General features: G+C 40.2%; 1 protein-coding gene across 1 annotated transcript in view; it reads left to right on the top strand.

Annotated features, from left to right (window-relative positions):
* LOC143288198 (BCAS3 microtubule associated cell migration factor-like) overlaps window positions 1–13,139 on the top strand; it is a 48,508-nt gene extending 35,369 nt beyond the window's left edge. The window contains exons 18-21 of the mRNA XM_076596523.1: window positions 875–1,065; window positions 3,518–3,642; window positions 5,235–5,417; window positions 12,759–13,139. Of these exons, the coding sequence (XP_076452638.1) occupies window positions 875–1,065; window positions 3,518–3,642; window positions 5,235–5,417; window positions 12,759–12,895 (636 nt within the window). The 3' untranslated portion in view covers window positions 12,896–13,139. The remainder of the gene's footprint in view (window positions 1–874; window positions 1,066–3,517; window positions 3,643–5,234; window positions 5,418–12,758) is intronic.
* Window positions 13,140–22,755: the final 9,616 nt, after the last annotated feature.

The following is a 22,755-nucleotide window of genomic DNA, read 5'->3' as shown; positions in this document are numbered from 1 at the left end:
CAACTAAGACACACCACACATTACACATTGCATTATAGTGACTATGTTTTGGTACATCACTTGTTCGATCCTTTGTAGAATGTGAACTGTGAACTTGGTCATTGAAGGAGACGAGGTGCACAGTAGCTGTGTGGTTAAAACGATGGACTTCAAACCCGATGGTCCTGGGATTGATCCCAATATCAGAGCCTTGTGAGTCAATGGTGGAGTTAATTTCGATATCACAGGTCAACACATAAGTAGACCTGCTAGTGCCTTAATTCCGTTTCATGCATAAACACATATTGATGATCAAATACACACATTAAAGATAATGTGATCCATGTTGGTATTCAGTGGGTTACAGAAACATGAACATTATGTTAAAGATAAAGCAAATCATGTCAGAATTTGGTGGGTTATGGTGACATGACAATTACGTTAGAGATAACGTAATCTATGTCAGCATTCGATGGGTTACGGAAACATGAATATTATGTTACAGGTAAAGTAATCCATGTCAGCATTTGGTGGGTTACAGGAAAGTGAACATTCCCCAACAAAAACAACCCCCCCCCCGCCCCCCCCCACCCCCACCCCCCACTCTCCCCCAAAAAACAATAATGTCCTTCTCACCACCACCACCACCACCCTACCTCATCCTCCCTGTTACAACACATACTGGTGACTTTAATACATCTAGTTAAAGTATTTATTTTCACTTTAGAACATGAACAGATTATTCGTGCCTTAACGGACAGGTTATAAACAGTTATGCACGTAGTCCGTGCAGGCAGGTGAAGGTGGGAGCGATAGCAGCCCACAAACAAAGGAAAGGGAGAAAAAAGAAGAAGTGAAAGAACGAGAAGATTTGAGCCTGCACTGTGCGGAACAGGTGGAGATCATCACGCACACGGGCCCCCACCGGCGCCTGTGGATGGGCCCCCAGTTCTCCTTCAAGACGTACCAGAACCACACCACCATCCTCCAGCCCTCCTCCCCCTCCCTCCTCTCCCAGAGCCCCGAGAGTGCTGTCCCCTCCACCATGGACATCCTGACCGACCAGTGTGACTTGGAGAGCCTCACGTAAGATTTCTGGGGGATTTTTTTGGTTTAAACGGTATGTTTTTTGACTCACTTGTGTAAACAAAGTGAGTCTATGTTTTAACCCGGTGTTCGGCTGTCTGTGTGTGTGTGTGTGTGTGTGTGTGTGTGTGTGTCCGTGTGTCTGTGTGTCTGTTTGTCCGTGGTAAACTTTAACATTGACATTTTCTCTGCGAATACTTTGTCAGTTGACACCAAATTTGGCATAAAAATAGGAAAAAGTCAGTTCTTTCCAGTCATCTTGTTTAAAACCATATTGCACCTCTGGGATGGGCACAAAAAAAAAATAAAAAAAGAAGCCTAATTATATGTAAACTGCATTTACTGTTATATTTATATTTTTTGTATTCTCTAAACTTGGCACTTTGACCTCTTATTCTGACACAACAACAAGAGGAGTCATTATTATCATTTTTTGTTCAAACAGGAACTTCTTTTGATGAGCATGGAATTTTTATTTATTTTGCAAACGTTTTGGTGCACATAGTAAAAAAGGGAAATTACTCTGTAATTAATGCTAGGGGACTTAATTTATCATAAGTGAGTCTTGAAGGCTTTGCCTCTCTTGTTATTTTTTTATTTTTTTGGTAACATTTCACAATACACTGCAGTTGTAGATGAAGAGGACTGCAAGAAAATCTTACTCAAAGTCCTGTCCTGATGAAAGTGCATCTTCAATAATGTGATGGATGTCTTCACCGCTAGGAATTTGAAACTGACTATACTATAGATGATTTTCAACAAAACCGATTTTTCTCTGTGTATGCACATAGATTGATGCAAGGCGTGTAGGTACAGGCAAGCCATCGTCTTTTGCAGCAAAGCTTCTCAGTGCAGTGGACGAAAAAATGGGGGAGGGGGCTGAGGGGGTGAAAAATATTCTGTGCCTCATTTGTTGCGTTTTCAAGTGCCGTCAAAAGAGAGCACTGCATAGGCACACTGAAGGGAGGCAGTACACTAAGGGAGGTCACACCTACTCTCCATTTCTCCGCAGTGCTAAGTACTTGCTCAGGATCGGGAATCAGACTCCTGCTGTAGGTCTGTGCCTGTGGGTCACAGTAGAATAGAATAGATTTTATTGTCATGAAACCGTAAGGTTTATAAGACACAAGTGCAATGGTAAATAAATGAATGAATGAAAAACACACAATTAATCAATCAGTTAATGCAGTAAATTGCAGCAGCATTCATAAACAAATTTTCCTAATCTTGTTTGTATATATTCATCATCTGTTAGCATCACCTGACTGGGAATATTTCCTGTGTTATTCGAATTTTTAATATCTTTTAAAAATTGTTGCCTTAAGGTTTTATATTTAATACAATGATCAAGAAGATGGATTTCGTCTTCCAGGATGTTACACTTGTTGCACAATCTGTCTTCTTGTGGAATATTTAAATATCTACCTTTCTCAATCTTTAGGTCATGCGCGCTTATTCTGAGTTTCGTTAAAGCTTGTCTGTGTTTTGTATCTGATATATTTAAAAGATAGGTTTCAGTTTTGTACTCTGAACACTGACATGGATTACAGGAATATTTAATATGTGTATTTGATCTTTACGCATCCGGAGCAAGTACTTAGCACTGCGGAGAAATGGAGAGTAGGAGTGACCTCCCTTAGTGTACTGCTTCCCCTCTGTGTGCCTACAGTACAGTATGTTAGATTGAATGTAATAGGTATAATAGCCAAATGGTCAAAGGGTTGGACTTTCAGTCTGAGGGTCCTGGGTTCGAATCTCTGGAATGGTGCCGGGTAGGTGAAGGGTGGAGATTTTTCCGATCTCCCAGGTCAACAACATGTGTGCAGACCTGCTAGTGTCTGAACCCCCTTCGTGTGTTTGCGCACGCAAAAGATCAAACACACATATTAAATATTCCTGTAATCCATGTCAGTGTTCGATGGGTTGTGGAAACAAGAACACATACCCAGCATGCACACCCCTGAAAACGGAGTATGGCTGCTTAGATGGCTCACTCACTCTCACTCATTCCCTCGACCGCTGGGGTCGTTGGGGGGACATGAGGAAGATGTCATAGCTCGCCACGCCGTTCTGTTGGCAGCTGTCGTGAGGAGATCTGGCATCGTCATTTTGGTCCATTCCTTGACGTTGTCAGACCAGCTTTTTTTCTGCCGCCCCCGTCTGCACCCTCCCTCTACAGTCCCTTGCAGGATGGTTTTGGAGAGGGTGTTATGTCGTATGACGTGACCAAACCATGCCATCTTCCGTCGTTTGACAGTCGCCAGCAGTGGTTCTTGGGGCCCAACAAGGTTGCTGACCAGGTTCCGCACATAGTCATTGGTCTTGTGCTCCTTGTAGGAGATGTGTAGTAGTCTCCTCAAGCACTTGGTTTCGAATGCTTGGATTCTTCTTAGATGGCTATATGCGTAAAATGTTGCATGTGTGTCTGAGTGTGGAAATGTTCCCATTGCAGCCTTCAGCCCACTCGCTCCAGTCCCATGGCCATGCCTGTGGCACGGCCTGCCTATCGCCGATCCTCCAACTCAGACCACATGCCCTCCCCGGGGCGGTCCGCCGGGGCCCTGCTGATCGAGGCAGGTCAGTGGCGCATGGGCTGTGTTTGTCTAGGTCATAATAAATCTGCTCTAGGTGCTTTACAAAAACGCTATTGTTAACATAAAACATTACATCTATGTTACATACACACACCAAAATGTGACTACACACACACACACACACACACACACACACACACACTGCATACATACATTTTAACATACATGTGTATCTGACAGCTACCCTAACACATACGCACACATAGGCAGGCACAAACTTACATAAACACTCGCACACACAATACACATTCATATATATATGCATGTAGTTATGTATACATACATATGTATACACACATAGTCAAGCACAGCTAACGCAAAGGAAGTTGACCTGCCACAATTGAATGATGATGATTATAATGATAGATGTATTTGAACAGCGCTCTAAATCTTGTGTGGGAAAAATGAATCAGAACACTTTCTTGATCAAGGTTTATATGCATGTAATGATGTATGAATAATTGTGAAGCAGTCAGGTTTTTTTGTTGTTGTTTTTTCTTTTTATGTTGGAAAAAAAAAAGGGGGGGGGGGGTATTTTCTGGGGATTTGGTGGAGGTGGGGGATGAGGATGAGTTGCTTACTGGCTTGTGATTTTGCATGTGTGTGAGAGTGACGGGGATCGAACCCTCGGTCGCCCAGTCATCAGTCCGTGATGCTAACCACTTCAGTATGGCAGCTGGTGTTCTACAGAGTGATAACGCTGCCGGTGGTCTGGCATGCGCACCACATGTCCAGCCCAGCGAAGCTGGGACTGCATCAGGATGGTGAAGATGCTGAGAAGGGTGGTTTTTGTAAGCACCTCCGTGTCTGGGGTCCTGTCTTGCCACTGGATGTTCAGTAGCTTCCTGAGGCATGTTGTGTAGACGTGGTTCAGCTTCTTGGTGTGTCGTTGGTACACTGTCCAAGTTACGCAGGTGTACATTAGTGTGGGGAGAACTACTGCTCTGTAGACCTTTAGCTTGGCCTCAAGACCAATGCCTCTTCTGTTCCAGACATTTGCATAGAGTCTACCAAAGGTTGCGCTTTGCGGTGGAGCAGTTCACATACCTTGGCAGCACACTGTCACAAAATGCGACCATCGACGATGAAGTGAACGTCAGGATTACAAATATATATACGCATGCACTGAAGGCCTTGATTAACTAGTGTGTTGGGTTATGCTGCTGATTAGGTGTGAGATGTATATGGATTTGTCCGAATGCAGTGATGTCTCCTTGAGAAACTAAAACTTCTTTGCACGTTCCCTCATATACATGAGTGGGTTTCTACATACGTATGACGACTGTTGCTACCCCTGCCGTGAAGGCAGTCGTACTTGGTTTTCAGGGGGGAGAAACTGGAACTGATCAGTCTGATATCATTATCATAGATGAACAGACTATAAATAAACAAACAACAACTGGAACTACTTCTTCTGTGTTCGTGGGCTGCAACTCCTATGTTCACTGGTATGTACCCACAAGTGGTCTTTTTACATGTATGACGACTGTTTTTACCTCTGCCACACAGCAGTCATACACTGTTTTGGTGTGGAGAAACTGGAAAACTGAAACGGAACTTTTTTCCAAATTGCAGGCAGCTTTGACCAGTCGCCCAACCTGAGCGACGTGATGTGCGGCTGGGCCGAGTCCAACATCGCACGACAGCCGCTGGGCAGCGAAGAGGAGGACGACAAGCTGCGTAACTCTCTGGCCGAGGCCATGGTGGAGGCATCGTCTCCCCTGGGTGAGAGCGGGCCCGCCTCCACCCGTCTGGATGGTGAGTTCTTTGATGGGGGTGTGTGTGGGGGTGGGTGGGCGGGTGGGTGTGTGTTGTTGTGTCTGTGTGTATTTGTGTGTGTGAGTGTGGGTGGGTGGTGTGTCTGTGTGTGTGTTGTTGTGTGTGTGTGTCTTTGTGTTTGTGTGTGGTGCTGTCTATTCGCGCGTATGTGTTGTACGCATGCATGAGAGAGAGAGAGAGAGAGAGAGAGAGAGAGGGTTCTGATATTGAAGGTAAGGGATGTAATATACGTGCGTGTGTTTTTGTGTGTGTGTGACACTGATAAAAATTTGTATGCATATGTTATTTGTTTTGTTCGTATGTGCAACCAATCTCAAAACTTCAAGACTCAGGACTGATTTTTTTGTTGTCTATGTACAGGTACAGAAATTCTCTGCTAGACATGTGCTAAAAAAACAACTTCTTTTAATTACGTGTCTCTGGTCAGATTTTTTGTTTCCTGTCAAAACATACAAGTATGCATGTGTGAGCTCCTGTGTGACGGTGATGGTTTATTATGTGCGTATGTGTTGCCTTGACATGTCAAAACATGTGAGTGCACTGAAACTGTGTTTTGATATTCCAGTGTGCTTGTGTGAGTATGAATGTGTGCATGTGTGTGTGAGGGAGAGACCATGTTTGTACAGCCCAAAGTGAATGCATGTGTGTATCGCCATAGTGCTTGCATGGGCAAGTGTGAGTACCCAGTACCTTTGAAGTAATGTTGAGAGTTGTGTGATTGATGTTTCTTTTTCCCTTATAAAATTGTTTTCATCTTTGTCGCTTTTGGTTTTCCTGTCATCATTGCCATCGTCATCATTTGTACTTATGAAGTCAGTTCAAACCTTCGAACTTTATGATTCAGACAAAGGTATTGGTTGTGCTTACATTTATTATCATTGTCAGCATTTATCATCTTGTGTTTGTAGATTAGGCATAACACATATTGAGACACAATGCCATAATATTGATAATGATAATAATTATGATGATAATAAATATATATATATATATATATATATATATATATATATATATATAGTCGTGTCCGACTATGACCATCAGAACAGCAGAGGAGGCAACTGCTGTTCCGACTATTTGGGCTAGAATTTGATTATAGTGGAGAGTGTCTTGCCCAAATACATCCCCACTCTCTCGGCCAAGAGGGTTTTAGGACAGTCTATGTTGGGATGGTTCCCAAAGGCCAACTAGCCCACAAGGCTGCAGCACTAAGAGCCAGTGCAATTTTGCCTCCTAGTTTGAGAGTCATAGTCCTTCACAAGAGACTAAGCTGTAAATGGTTTCCCATTGACTGGAGAAACCATTGATAATACAGCTCTCACTTTGCTGTTGGCCCAAACGTAAACTTATGTCAATCTGTGATATTAGCCGAGTGTTGATAATAATGATAATAATAACAACACTTACATAGTCCTGAAGCTTGTGCAGACATGGATACATAGTATTGATATATATTTATGTACCAATTGAAAACCTGTCACTCTCTGTGTCTGTCTGTGTGTCTCTGTCTATTTCTTACAATCTTTTTATAATGTCAAAAGAAGCAATGTTTACAAATTCTCATGACATAGGGTATGTATGTATCTGTTTTTTTTTGTTGTTTGTTTTCTTTTAATCTAAAAAAGAAGAAAAGAAGAAGAAAAAAAGAAACAATGTCAGATTCTTTTTTTTTTTTCTTTTTTTTTTTTTTTGTCAAAAAATGAAAAGGCAAAAGAAATAATAAGTCAAGAAAGATAACTGACAAACACTGAGGGGGAACAATTATCTCCCCAGACTCCCACAGGCCAGGTTCATCTCGCATTCCTAGGGTTGAATGGATTTACACTGTATAAGCTCGTTTGATATATCTTATGCTCATTGGTGTCAGTAGACTGATTTGATGTGTACATACCAAATCAGATATATTAAAAAGAAGATAAATGGATTGATAAATGAAAAAAAAAGAAAAGAATAAATGAATAGATAAATGAGTAAATAGCTCTTGTGATTTAAACACACTCACCAAAGACTTGCACAGTAACTCTTTTTATCAAGCACAACAAGGTAAGTCTTTTGCTGTGAAAGATTCACACCAGCAGCATAGGTGCCCAGTGAGGAACTCGTCAAGGGGAGGCGATTCCTGAGATGACCAGACCTGTTGTTAAGAATGGAGCCTTTTCAAGAGTTCTTTCCCTTTGACCAGATTGCCCCATGCGTTGAGTTGAACCTGTCACAATGCTGTCTAATGTTGCTGATTAGATGTAAAAATGAGAAATACACTATATGTCAACTGGAAAATTACGGATGGGATTGGGGGTTTCAAGAGTGATCTTGAACGAATGATATGGATACTTATATTGCGTCTGTCCTCGGTGGGAGACCAAGCTCTGAGGGCTTGACAAACTTTGGGGTCATTTGCATAACAGGCTGCCTACCTGGGTAGAGCCAACAGACAGCTGTCATTCATTGGGCGCTCATCATTCGTTTCCTGTGTCATTCTGTCAGATTTCAGGCATGCACTCTCAGACAGACAAGTGGAGAGAAATTAAGATTGAAGATGACTACTTGATGATGATCTCTCTCCCTCCCCTACCCCACCCCCCCTCCTCTTTTCTCTCTCTCTCTCTCTCTCTCTCTCTCTCTATATATATATATATATATATATATATATATATATATATATATATATATATATATATATATATATATATATATATTTGATATCATTGTCAGTGGAAAGAAATTAGGATTGAAGACGACTACTTGATGATGAACTCTCCCACTTCCCACACACCCTCACCCTCTTTTTTGTTGTTGTTGAAACCAGTCTGATATCACTAAAGTGGAAAGAAATTATTTGTTTGATCAAAAAAATTTTTTTTATTGGCGTCTGATATCACTAGTTAAAGAGAATAATTTTTTTTATTAGTGTCTGATATCACTAGTTAAAGTGAATAATTTTTTTATATTTTTTTTTTATTAGCGTCTGATATCACTAGTTAAAGTGGAAAGTTGTGACGTTAAGTTGAAGACTACTGTACATACTTCATGGTGAACTGTGACCGCCGGTGACCGCGCGCGCATCGCCCACAGTGCGAAAGAGGAGTCACGGAGTGTCGGTGTGCCGCAAGGAGCAAAACATCAACGTGTCCTACATATCGGCGGGCAGTAGCGCTGAGGAGGACGAGGAAGAAGAGGAGGAGGAGGAAGGGTATAACTTTGGACAGTATCTCACCGCAGGTATCTCCATCCCTCCTCCTCGCCCTCCCCCACCCCCATTCTCCGGCAGTTCAGTTCACCCCCCCCCCACCCCACCCCACGCCCCCATCTCCCACCTCAGCCTCCTGCTGCCTCTCTCTCCTGGGCCAGAAAGAAGTTTTCTTGTTGCTGCAGTTCATCTCTTTTTTTTTGTTTGTTTTGTTCACGGTTGATTGATTGTTTGAGGCAGGAGGAGAGATCTTCTGCTTGACGGTTGTTGTTGTTTTTTTAAGTTTGAAAGTTTTGATTATTGTTGTTCCTTTAATGAGATCTGCTTGACGTTTCTTGAAGATTGAAAGTTTTGATTGTTATTGTTGTTGTTGTTATGAAATCTGCTTGACGTTTTGAAGATTGAAAGTTTTGATTGTTGTTGCTGTTGTTGTTGTTATGAAATCTGCTTGACGTTTTGAAGATTGAAAGTTTTGATTGTTATTGTTGTTGTTGTTATGAAATCTGCTTGGTGTTTTGAAGATTGAATGTTTTGATTGTTGTTGCTGTTGTTGTTGTTGTGAAATCTGCTTGACGTTTTTTGAAGATTGAAAGTTTTGATTGTTGTTGTTGTTGTTGTTGTTATGAAATCTGCTTGACGTTTTGAAGATTGAAAGTTTTGATTGTTGTTGTTCCTTTAATGAGATCTGCTTGACATTTTTCAAAGATTGAAAGTTTTGATTGTTGTTGTTGTTGTTATGAAATCTGCTTGACGTTTTGAAGAATGAAAGTTTGTTGATTTTTACTGTTGTTGTTGTATTGAATTGCATTTTACATACAAGAGAAATATCTTTAGTTTTGGTAAGGTTGTTGTTTTGAGAAAGCTGTATTTCCCAGCGTCATGGCTTTAGTTGTTTTTTTTCTCTTTGTTTTTTTGACTCACTTGTGTAAACAAAGTGAGTCTATGTTTTAACCCGGTGTTCGGTTGTCTGTGTGTCCGTGTGTCTGTGTGTCTGTTTGTCCGTGGTAAACTTTAACATTGACATTTTCTCTGCGAATACTTTGTCAGTTGACACCAAATTTGGCATAAAAATAGGAAAAATTCAGTTCTTTCCAGTCATCTTGTTTAAAACAATATTGCACCCCTGGGATGGGCACAAAAAAATTTAAAAAAGAAGCCTAATTATGTGCAAACTGCATTTACTGTTATATTTTTTGTATTCTCTTAACTTGGCACTTTGACCTCTTATTCTGACACAACAACAAGAGGAGTCATTATTATCATTTTTTGTTCAAGCAGGAACTTCTTTTGCTAAGTGTGGAATTTTTATTTATTTTGCAAATGTTTTGGTGCACATAGTAAAAAAGGGAAATTACTCTGTAATTAATGCAAGGGGACTTAATTTATCACAAGTGAGTCTTGAAGGCCATGCCTCTCTTGTTTCTTTTTCTGTCGCTCCATGTCAGGTAAATCTTTTTCATTTCATTTCAACAATTTCCTGACTTTGGATAAGAAGCTTCTGAAAACAACATTTCTACCAACTGTTTAACATCTTGACCACTAGTGCTCAGCTTGTTCATCAGTGAAGGGCTGTTGACTGATTGATTGACTGTGGTGTAAGGCTGAGGTTACAGGTGGGGATGACAGTCACCTCTCTTTAGTTCTACTTTTCTTCCTCTTTGGAATATCTGTTATGCATATGTGTGTGAATGTGTGTCTGCATGTTTTTACATTTATTTGCTTATTTATCATCATCGTTGTCTTATTGTAATTTTATTTATTTATTTAGTCTATTTTATTTAATTATATATATTTATTTATCTATTTATTTTTATTTTTATTTTTGTACGCTTATAGTTGACTTCATTAAGTTTTTGCGCCTTATAAAAATTATTATTAGTAGTAGTAGTTCTCTTTTATGTATTTATCTATTATATATTTATTTATTTACTTATTTCTTTTATTTTATTTTTTTTATTTATTGTTATTATTTTTTTCTCAAGGCCTGACTAAGCGCGTTGGGTTACGCTGCTGGTCAGGCATCTGCTTGGCAGATGTGGTGTAGCGTATATGGATTAGTCCGAACGCAGTGACGCCTCCCTGAGCTACTGAAACTGAAACTGAAACTTCCTCTTTGGGACCGCAAAGCTTTTGTTTGGTAAAATTAATCATGCCACACCAGCAGACAGCTGCCATTAGGGTGGGTTTTTGTTTGTTTGTTTTTTTGGTTTTTTTTTTTAGATGTGACAGTTTTGTGTTGTCGCGGGTGAGCATTTGTATAGTTTGACAGTCCTGATATGGCCACGTGCACAGTACGCTGGGCTGTAAGCAACAAGAACAAAAAGAACACCATCGATAAGCACACACAGAAATGTAGGAAATGCCTTTTGCCAAACTTTTGCAACGTTGGTCTCACTTTACCAGGTTTCATCGGTCATGGGGTTAAAGGTGTTTTCACGTCCTTTTTGACTCACTTGTGTAAACAAAGTGAGTCTATGTTTTAACCCGGTTTAACATTGACATTTTCTCTGCAAATACTTTGTCAGTTAACACCGAATTAGGCATAAAAATAGGAAAAAGTCAGTTCTTTCCAGTCATCTTGTTTAAAACAATATTGCACCTCTGGGATGGGCACAAAAAAATAAAAAATGAAGCCTAATTATATGCAAACTGCATTTACTGTTATATTTATATTTTTTGTATTCTCTAAACATGGCACTTTGATCTGATATTCTGACCCAACAACAAGAGCAGTCATTATTATCATTTTTTGTTCAAACAGGAACTTCTTTTGCTAAGCATGGAAGTTTTCTTTATTGTGCAAACGTTTTGGTGCAGATAGTAAAAAAGGGAAATTACTCTGTAATTAATGCTAGCGGACTTAATTCGAATCTGGTTAGGACTTTTTTTTCTCTTTTTTTTTTTTTAACGCGAAGCTTTATAATAACAAATACAGAACACGTTTTAACGATTAGATTTAAAAAAAAAAAGTGTATCACAAGTGAGTCTTGAAGGCCTTGCCTCTCTTGTTGGTGAATGGTTTATGGTTACAGGCTGACTGTGTGGGTTTGCATGTGAGCAGAAGTTCTTTTCAAAAATGGTGTTTTTTTGTTGTTTTTTTCAATGCATGGATGTTTGTTTGGCCGAGAGAGTTTGTGGGTATGCCGTATGTGCGTTGTTGAATTTATCAGCTCAACAGTCTAGCATTTATTTTAATGTTCTGATGGGTGTTTTTTTTTGTGTGTGTGTGTGTGTTTTGTTTTTGTTTTTGTAACTACCATGTTAATATGATTGGTATCTATTCTCTTGAATGGACAGACAGACAGACAGACATACACACACACACATGCACACACAGACACACAGACACACACAAATACACAGACACACAGACACACTCACACACACATTGCACATGTAATTGTATGCTCACATGCTTGAGCACATATGTACTCGCGTTGACCTTCTGAGTTTCAGCTTTGTACTAAATTGCAGGATTATTCAGGTGTATTCCCAGAATCTCTGTCTCTCTTGTCTCTCTGTCTGTCTGTCTGTCTCTCTCTCTCCCTGTCTCTCTCTATCTATCTATTTAGATATATTTATATATACATTTTTTTTCTGTTGTCTTTTTCTGTACTTCAGAATTGGGGGCCATATAATATACATATTTTTTTTTGGTGACTATTCACTGCTGATTTTTTACACTACATTCATGTGCTGGTTGAGTTGAGTGATGTGTGTTTCGATGGAGGGATGTCGTTTTGCATGCATCTTTTTTCTTCGTTCATTTTCCACTGACCCCCACCCTCTTTCTCTTCCACTGTGTGTGTGGATGTGTTTGTGTGTGTGTGTGTGTGGATGTGTTTGTGTGTGTGTGTTTGTGGGCGTGTGTGTGTTAGAAGTGAGCCATAAGCACTTGCATCTGCCTACACGATTTAAGGACAGTTGATCATTGCTTGTCACAGTTTGTGTGTGTGTTTGCGTGCATACATAATTATACAAACCTCATAAGTTGCGTAAAGTCGATTATTGTTTGCCACAGTTTGTCTGTGTCTGTGTGTGAGTGTGAATGTGTACATAATTATGCCAGCCTGCGAAACGTATCAAATCAGATCCCATATGCTGTGTGTGTGTGTGTGTGTGTGTGTGTGCAGACCTGTTCCACGGCAGCAACGAGACGCTGAGCACCAGCTCCGGGTCCTCCAGCAGTCACGCCCACCGTTCCTCGGACTTGAACCTGGACACCGTCTTCCCTGTCACCTCCGGAGGGTCCCCTGACTTCCTGGGATAAAGCACACACACACACACACACACACACACACACTCTCTCTCTCTCTCTCTCGCTCTCAGGTGCTCATACTCTCTCACACACACATGCACGGCGCATCACACACAGGCACTCACTCACAAACATGCACATTCACACATATTTGACTCATCACACACACATACACATATATATGATGCATCTCACACACACATTCTCTGTCTCTCTCTCTCTCTCACACACACACACATGGATAACACATCACACACACACACACACATGGATAACACATCACACACACACACACACACACACACACATGGATGACACATCACACACACACATATACACACACATGGATAACACATCACACACACATACACACACACACATGGATGACACATCATGCACACGCATGGATAACACATCACACACACATGGATAACACATCACACACACACACACACACACACACACATGGATAACACATCACACAAACACACACACATGCATGGATGACACATCACACACACACATGGATAACACATCACACACACACACACACACATGGATAACACATCACACACACACACACACACACATGAATAACACATCACACACACACACACACACACACGGATGACACATCAGACACTCACACACACACATGGATAACACATCACACACACACACACACACATGGATGACACATCACACACACACACACATGGATAACACATCACACACACACTCTCACACACACACACACATGGATAACACATCACACACACACTCACACACACTCACACACGCACACACACATGGATGACACATCACACACACACACACATGGATAACACATCACACACACACACACACATATGGATGACACATCACACACTCACACACACACATGGATAACACATCACACACACACACATGGATGACACATCACACACACACACGCACACACACACATGGATAACACAACACACACACACACACACACATGGATAACACATCACACACACACACACACACTCACACACACACGGATAACACATCACACACACACACACATGGATAACACATCACACACACACACACACACACACACATACATGGATAACACATCACACACACACACACACACACACACATGGATGACACATCACACACACACACACACACATGGATAACACATCACACACACACACACATACATGGATAACACACACACACACACACATGGATAACACATCGCACACACACACACATGGATAACACATCACACACACACACACACACACGTATCCTCCTGCGGAACAACTGGGATGGGGGGCATTCAGCACAAACTGACTGCCTGCACACGGGGAGGCTGTGATGAGAACAACTGTGAATTTGGTGTCATATATACTGTTACACAGTACCTTGTCCATGTCAGAATGATGCACAGTGTTTTGGAAGGAAGAGCGAGACTTTCCCTTTTTTTCTTTTTTTTTTTTCTGCTTCGCAATCTGCACCGTTTTCAGTGGCATTACTACCATGCCGCATATTCCCAAGTCCTCCGCACACAGCCACCACCCAGGTTAATCTTGAGTGTCGACAGGTCCACACGGGTCTTTTTTTTTCTGTAAATTTTTTTTTTCTTTCAAAGAAAAATATTTTTGAAAATGTTTTGTGGAGTGAGAGCGGCACTTAATCAAAGGCTTTGTACTGGCAAGATTTTTTTCTGGCACACATGGGGGTGCCTTGGAGGGGTGGGTGGGTGTTGGTGTGTGTGACATGCCGTACGCAGCCTGGAGGAACGGGGTGTGTGTGAAGGCATGTGGGGCATGAAGTATGTCAGTGCTCTGCAAAGTTTTGGTGCTGATTATAGGACTGGACATGATGTCAGTGAAGTGAAATGTGCTGGTTCTTTTTTTTATTTTATTTTGTTGTTGTTGATAATTCAATTAACCCCATGGTTCTGTTTCTTTTTGTTGTTGTTGATAATTCAATTAACCCCTTCTATTTAGCATTTTTTATCTGTGTGTATTTGTGGAGAGGGTTTATATATTATGGTTTTGTGTACAGCTGCATACTGAATCATTGTATGACTTTAAGAAGAAAAAAAAAAAAGGAAAGAAAAAAAAAAAGAAGAAAGAGATTCGATTGTCAAGTTGTATGTCGTTGATATATGAACTCAGAGGCCATTTCTTCTGAGTCACCAGTGATTGTGTGTGTGTGTGTGTGTGTGTGTGTGTGTGTGTGTGTGTGTGTTGTGTTGTGTTTTTTGTGTTTAGACAGTGTCATCAAGTACGTTTATTAAACGACCCAAACCTGATACACACACAGCTATAGTTCTTGATCAGAAACAAAGAGAAAGGGAAAAGAAAATACATATGATGTTTACACTTCTTTATTTTTGGTGGGTTTTTTTTGTTTGTTTTGTTTTTAATGACATGAGACAACATTCATAATTATTTTTCTGGGCTTGTTTGCATTCTTTGTTCACATGTGAAGAAGATGGCAGCCTATATTTGTTTGTTGTTAATGGTGTTCAGATTGTCAGAGATACAGTATGTTTCTGTATTACCCACAATATTTAGACATCCTTTTTTTTTTCACCATAAAAAAACCCCAAACCAAACAAACAAACAAGCAAGCGGAAAACTAGAACGTTTGTGAAATGAAGGCAGTCCACATTGTTCTTCGATCTTGTCAATAGAAATAGAGGTACTTCATCTTCTCCAAAGCTATTTCTGCACAGCTGTGTCAGGTTGCAACATCAGCAAGTTTTTTTTTTTTTTTCATATAAATCTTTTGCATCTAGAAAGTGGCATCCTTTTTCTTTTTTTTTTCTTTTTTTTTTACTTTAAAGGTGTCACTCTGTATGTGAGAAATCTGTCATATTCCAATGTGCATTTTCCTAAACCCAGAAGCATTTTTATGTCCCCATATAATGTCACTTTCTTTCTCATTCCATTTTTCAGATCAGATAGAAACTCCAGCATCAGACTTTGTCATCAGGAAGGGTCAGAAAATGTCGGTGTCAGTGGACAGCTTTCTTCATCGGTTTTTGAATTTCACACTTGTGTTGTTGGGGTTTTTTTTGCTGTTGGAGGGGCGGGGGGGTTGTTTTTGCTGCTTTTTTTTGAGAACTGTGTTTATACAGTGTCTGTGCAGTGTCTTGTATACAGTACCTGTCAAACTGTTTCCTATGAAATGAAATATATTCCAGTAGAGAGCCGGTCATTTCAAATATGTGTACATTAATTATGATTGTTGCTATCATTATTATTGTTATTGTTATCATTGTTATCATTATGGTAGTTATTATCATGTTGTTATTTCAAGCTTGTGTACATTTTCGTTTTTCTCAAAAGACATTGTGAAGGCAATATGTGGCAATGTGAGGCAGACCTTTTTATTTTTTTTTATTTTTTTTTTTTTAATACTCAGGAAAGACTTATAAAGGTCCAGATATTAAGACAGGGAGTATGTGATGATGAATTTCTAACCCACGGTCTGTTGTTTGAAATTATTTCTTGCTTTCCTCCTTACCACTCGGTTCTGTACAAGATTCCACCCCCCCCTCTCCTACCCCTCCACACCCCCCATCCCCCTCCTCCCCCTCCCCCCCCTCCCCCCCCACCCTTCCCTCCCCTTCCACCTCCTCCCATCCACACATAAAATATCCCGATTACACATTTGTGCATTTTCTATTTCTGAAGCGTTCATACAGATTTCTTATTCTTTTGTTTCTGTGTATTTGGTGTTTTGAGAGGGACCACATTTTTGTCTCTCTGTGTGTGTGTGTGTGTGAGTGTGAGCGTGTGTGTGTGTATGTGTGTGTGTGTGTGTGTGTGTGTGTGCACGTGTGTTGGTGTGGATCTCTTGCAAGAACTACGATTTATGATTGACTTAGCGTCATGAATTACTTGCCCAGTGTCTTAGTTTTCACTCCGTAGGTGTGGCATTTTGGTGAAGGTGTCTGGGAAGTCAGCAAGCCGGTGCATACGTGTTTATAGTACTCTGTGCTTCAGTATTACAGTCATCTCTCTATCTCTCTCTCCAACCCCCCGCTCTCTCCCTCCCTCTCTCTCTCTCTCTCTTTCCCTCCACCCCCATTATTTTTCTTTATTTTTTTTTGGTCTGATATTCTGTAATGTGAACAGCTTTTTTTGTATTCTGTGCTTTATTTTACAATGATGAGAAAAAGGTAAATTTTTGTATGAAACTTGTATTCATATGTACTGATTGTATGTCATGAAATGTATATGTATGTCATGACTCGACAACAATAACAAGCGGGGGGGAAAAAAAACTTGATTGTGAAACAGAAGAAGACAGAGAGTATGAGTGAATGGCCATCTGAAACATGTTACATTGTTATTGCTGCTGCTGTGTTGATTATTAAATAATTCAAATGTTCAGTTGTTTTACATAATTTGCTTGGTTTTGAACCCTTTTTTTTTTTATATATGTCCATTTCTTCTTCTTCAGTTTTCCCATGCTGTTTTATTTTTCTTTGAATATATCAGGGATTGGATGCTTGTGTATTTATTTTGTAATGTTTTGGTTTTGATTTTTTTTTTCTTTAATGAAATCAATCAGACATTTGTGGTGGTTTTTTTTATTTTTTTTTTTTTTTTTTTTGGTTGGTTGGTTTGCTTGTTTTGTTTTTTTGATGCTGTATAATACTTTCTTTCCCAGTAAAAAAAAAACAAAACAAAAAAACAACAAACAAACAACTGCAGTTTACTCTGTCTGAGGATACAGTAGTGTTAGAAACAAGTTTCACTCCAGAGCAACACACACACACACACACACACACACACACACACACCAGTCAGGTTACAGGAAGTTCTTGGGGTCCCCGGTTCCTTGCGCCAGCTGTGTTGGATACTGTTCTTCATGTCTCTACCATGTAATAAACCTGTGTGGTGCTGTTTGACACACTAACCGACAGACGTGGAGAAATCTTTTGAACAGTTCCTCTGTATGGCATCCCCCCTGCCACACACACACCCAATTACTTGACTATTCACAGAGAAGAAGAAGTTGTTGACATGCTGATTAACTCACTCAGTACGGCCAGTCCTCTTTTCTCCTCTACACAGACCCCTCGGATGTCCAGTGGGTGTCTGAATGACCCAACCTTTAGCTTCCGTCGTCAGAATTGTGGTATCTTTGTCAACATTCACCTCTTCAGTATAAGAGCCTTCCGCTTGCAATATTTTGATGGTGGTAATTGGGGTGAAACTCAGTTAACATCGTCTCTTTCACCGTTCGTATGGAGAGAGTTAAAGATAGTCTTGAGTCATTCTAAAAAAAACATGGGCTTTTTTTTTTCTTTGTTTTCTTTTTGTTGTTGTTTTTATTGTTTAGTTTTCTTATGTTTGTTTGTTTTTATGTTCAGTTATATTGCATTAGAAAGAAGTGTTGGTTTCATTAACGCCAAATGTGAAACACTTTTGATTATGTGTTCAGATTATTGAGCATTACCCGTTTGGATTTTTTTGTCTTTTGAATTTATTGACTTGTGAAGCTGTATTTATATTCATTTTGTTACGCGCGATTTTGTCATTCATATAGTTGGTTTTTTTTCATGGTTTGCTTTTTATTTTATTCTATTTTTCCTGTTATCAATCAATAATTCTAGCTGGTTGTGTTTGGTTGTGGTGGTCCCATGTGTTGAAGTACTTGACGTGATACCTCGTCCAGAGTGGGATTTGACAATTGCCGTCTTTTAGGTAGTGGTTTGGGTGTTTGAATGATAATTATTTTCAAATATGAATAGAATTACATCAAAAAAAAGAGGAAAGGTTAAAAAAAAAAAAAAGTCTTACAACAACAGATGTTGGACTTGACCATCCAGTGTGTTCACAGGTGATAGGGTTTGAGGCCTGTTTCGGTATGGTGTTGTGTCCTCAGGGAAAGGCACATTAGTGGGGTGATGGCCCAGAGGTAACACGTCCGCCTAGGAAGCGAGAAAATCTCTGAGCACGCTGGTTCGAATCACGGCTCAGCCGCCGATGTTTTTCTCCCCCTCCACTTGGCCTTGAGTGGTGGTCAGGACGCTAGTCATTCGGATGAGACGATAAACCGAGGTCCCGTGTGCTAGCATGCACTTAGCGCACGTACAAGAACCCACGGTAACAAAAGGGTTGTTCCTGGCAAAATTATATAGAAAAATCCACTTCGATAGGAAAAACAAATAAAATGTGCACGGAGGAAAAAAAAAAAAAAAAGAAGAAAAAAAAAAGTGTAGCGACACGCTCTCCCTGGGGACAGCAGCCCGAATTTCACACAGAGAAATCTGTACACCTATTTTCCACACTCCAACTGGGTATGATTTAGTACCTGACTTTGGTAGGGGGACTATTGGGCCTTAAATCTTTTTTTTGTGGGTTTTTTTTTTTTTTTTAATGCCTATTATTATGCTTTTTTGTGTGAGATCATGTCATAGTTTTCTTGTTAACTTTTTTTTCCCCTTCCGTCTAAGTCAATGCTCCGTGTATTGTCTGGTCCGGGCAGAGTGGTTTTGTAATGTTGTCAATAATGTCCTAGGGTTTAAATGTTGAGTGTATGATTTATTTTGTTTTATTTTTTATTCATTTATTTATTTTCTTTTACAGACAGTAAAGGAGAAAGAAATGGAAAAGAATGAAGCGAAGGGAGATAATTATACAACTCTGCGTTGGTCTATTTCCGTTCCTCTCTCTCTCCCTATGTCTCTTTCTGTCTGTCTGTCTGTCTGTCTATCTGTCTCTCTAGCATTACATTATGAACCATTCATGGTTGACTGGATAAACTGAGTAGTGAAACAGGAATATGTGAGGTATTGCACATTTTCGAGAGTTTGTCAGTGGGTTTTTTTTTTTTTTTTTTTTTTTTTTTTTTACATTTGTAAGGTTTATGTTTCTTATTTCTTCTGGGTTAGAATTTTTTTTTGTACATGTGTAAGGTTTATGTTTCTTATTTCAATTCATTTTTTTGTTGTTGTTGTTTCTTATTTCAGTTCATATTTTGCTTTATGTTATGGGAGATAGGTGTTTTTTTTGTGTGTGGGTTTTTTTTGTTTTTTTTTAACTTATGTCTGGTTGGTTTGTCTGCAAACTGATGCGTGCCTGTCTCATGATTTATAATCATAATTATGTACAAAGTATCAATGAATTTTACTTCTGTTGAAGTCACTGTGCCCATGTTGTATGAAGTTCATGATGAGAAATACACCCCCATCTCTTGCAAGTTTTGAATTTGAATATAATTATATGATCAGTACATTTGATTGCACCTTCGAAGGATTTTTTTGCAGATCAGTTCTATCAGTATGAATTAAACGCATCCAATTCTTTATAGATGTTATTCCTGAGTGCATACATATATTTTTTTTATTACATCCACGATCTTTTTAACTTACACACAGATATGTGTTACACACACACACACACACACACACACACGCACACGCTGCATCCACATTCGCATTCTTTTTACTTTTTTTTTTTTTTTTTTTTTTTTACAACTAAATTTAAGATATGTCTTTCTTTCTTTTACGCGCACATGTCCGATCGAGTGTCACAGAAAGAAAAAAAAACGAACATACTACTGCTTCATATACATTCACAGGGACATGCACTTACACCCCAACATCATTTCAACACAACTGGAAGACACGTGTCTTGCCATGAGTCTTCATTACAGTACAACCTTTACTACCCAGTGTCAAATTCAGTTTGTGTCATGCATGAAAAAAGTATGAGCGTCTTGTCGTGTGTGATGAACTGCAGTGATATTTTGGGTGTGTCCTTTTCCACTATTCCATGGTTCAAGTGTGTGAGCGCTTGTTTTTGAAATGCATTTTGATTGTTCTCCTTCTGGTTAATAAAGTGTACAACCTTTTTTTTCTTCTTCCTGAAATCTTGTGGCTGTGAGCTGAATCACCGAGAGAGAACTCAAAACTCAGAACTCAAAACGTTTTTATTCAAGAATTAAGATTTTAGGCATAGCCTATTCTTCCAATCTGTCCTCGCTAATCTACATCTATTACAAACAGCACACACATAAAGGAAAAGGTTTTCATGCAGAAGGGTATACATAATGAAGAAAACAACCCCCCCCACCACCACACACACCCACACCCGTGCATACACACACTGACGCTCTCGTGCGAGCGCACACACATACCCACACACGCACGCACACACCCTGACAGCACCCCCTCCCTCCCCCCACACACAAAGATTGACAGATGGATAGGACAGAGAGACAGATGTTATCAGTACAGAAGTTCCAGAAACATCCGGGTGAGGGAGAGAGAGAGAGAGAGCATGATAAGTGGTGGCCTTGTGGTAATGCTTCCGACTAGGAAGCCAGTGTCTTGTGGCCCGAGTTCCCGATGCGGACCGACTTTTTTTGTTCCCTTGCAGTGAAAGTTATATTTGTCAAGAAAACACGTGTAATCAAATTCCACAACAGGAGCCAGTTGCATTGCTCGGACGGAAGAGCCTAGTATGGTCGTAACCCGCTACTAACTGTGTGTAGGATGGAACTAAGCAAGAGTTCGTTCACACATTTAGTCACGTGTAATTGTCATAAAGTTAGAACCAAGCAATGCAGTTGGTTCCAGGTCATCAACATCCCCTCTCTCCCACTCCCCCCCCCCTCCCGCCCCAAAAAAAAAAGAAAAAAAAGAATAAGCTGTAAATGACTTCACATCGCAATGGACAAAACCATTGATCATACAGCTCCCACTTTGCTGTTGGCCCAGCTGTAAACTCATGTCAGTCTGTGATATAAGCTGAGTGTTGGAATATTGTTGTACAACTTTCATCTGGGGTTGTCTTAATTTAACTCTCTCCATACGAACGGCGAAAGAGACGACGTTAATAGCGTCATCAAAATATTGCAAGCGGAAGGCTCTTATACTGAAGAGGTGAATGTTGACAAAGAATACCACAATTCTGACGACGGAAGCTAAAGGCTGGGTCATTCAGACACCCACTGGACATCCGAGGGGTCTGTGTAGAGGAGAAGAGAGGACTGGCCGTACTGAGTGAAGCTAAAGGTTGGGTCATTCAGACACCCACTGGACATCCGAGGGGTCTGTGTAGAGGAGAAGAGAGGACTGGCCGTACTGATGGAGTTAACACGGCGGCAGCTCTGTGTGTCCCCGTGTTTCTTTGTTCCTGAAAACAAAGTGATGTGTTCTATGTCGGGCTTAGATGAACATCCGTCACTGTAACACCAACAACAACCGTGACAAAAAACAACAAAAACACAAAGAAACAAACAAACAAAAGTTGAGTTATGACTGAACTAAACGAACCTTTTTGTTCTGTTCAGGACAGGGATCGAACGAGATGGAACAAATATTTGAACAGAGAAGAGTGACCTCGCTATGTTTTTAACTCTCTCCATACGAACGGCGAAAGAGACGACGTTAACAGCGTTTCACCCCAACTACCACCATCAAAATATTGCAAGCAGAAGGCTCATATACTGAAGAGGTGAATGTCGACACAGAATACCACTGTTCTGACGACGGAAGCTAAAGGTTGGGTCATTCAGACACCCACTGGACATCCGAGGGGTCTGTGTAGAGGAGAAGAGAGGACTGGCCGTACTGAGTGAGTTAAACAGAAACAGAATTAATAAATCTGAACGAGGCACACAAGAAGAAAGAGGGAAATACATTTTGTAACAAAAAACAAGTGCTGTTACTTTTTTTTTTTTGTGCAAAGATGAGAAGGCGCACCACAATAGCATCAAGCCACCTGTTGCTTAGCAGCGCTTCGTATACATCATTTACACACACACACTTGAGGTGAATGGTAATAAAATAGGTGCTTTGAAACAAACACGTTCTGCCCACGCCTTCAGATCAGCCAAACAAC

The sequence above is a fragment of the Babylonia areolata genome, chromosome 12 (assembly GCF_041734735.1).
Source record: "Babylonia areolata isolate BAREFJ2019XMU chromosome 12, ASM4173473v1, whole genome shotgun sequence".
Taxonomy (NCBI): Eukaryota; Metazoa; Mollusca; class Gastropoda; order Neogastropoda; family Buccinidae; genus Babylonia; species Babylonia areolata.
Note: the sequence above shows the minus strand (reverse complement) of the source record. Positions and strands in the feature narration are given on the sequence as shown.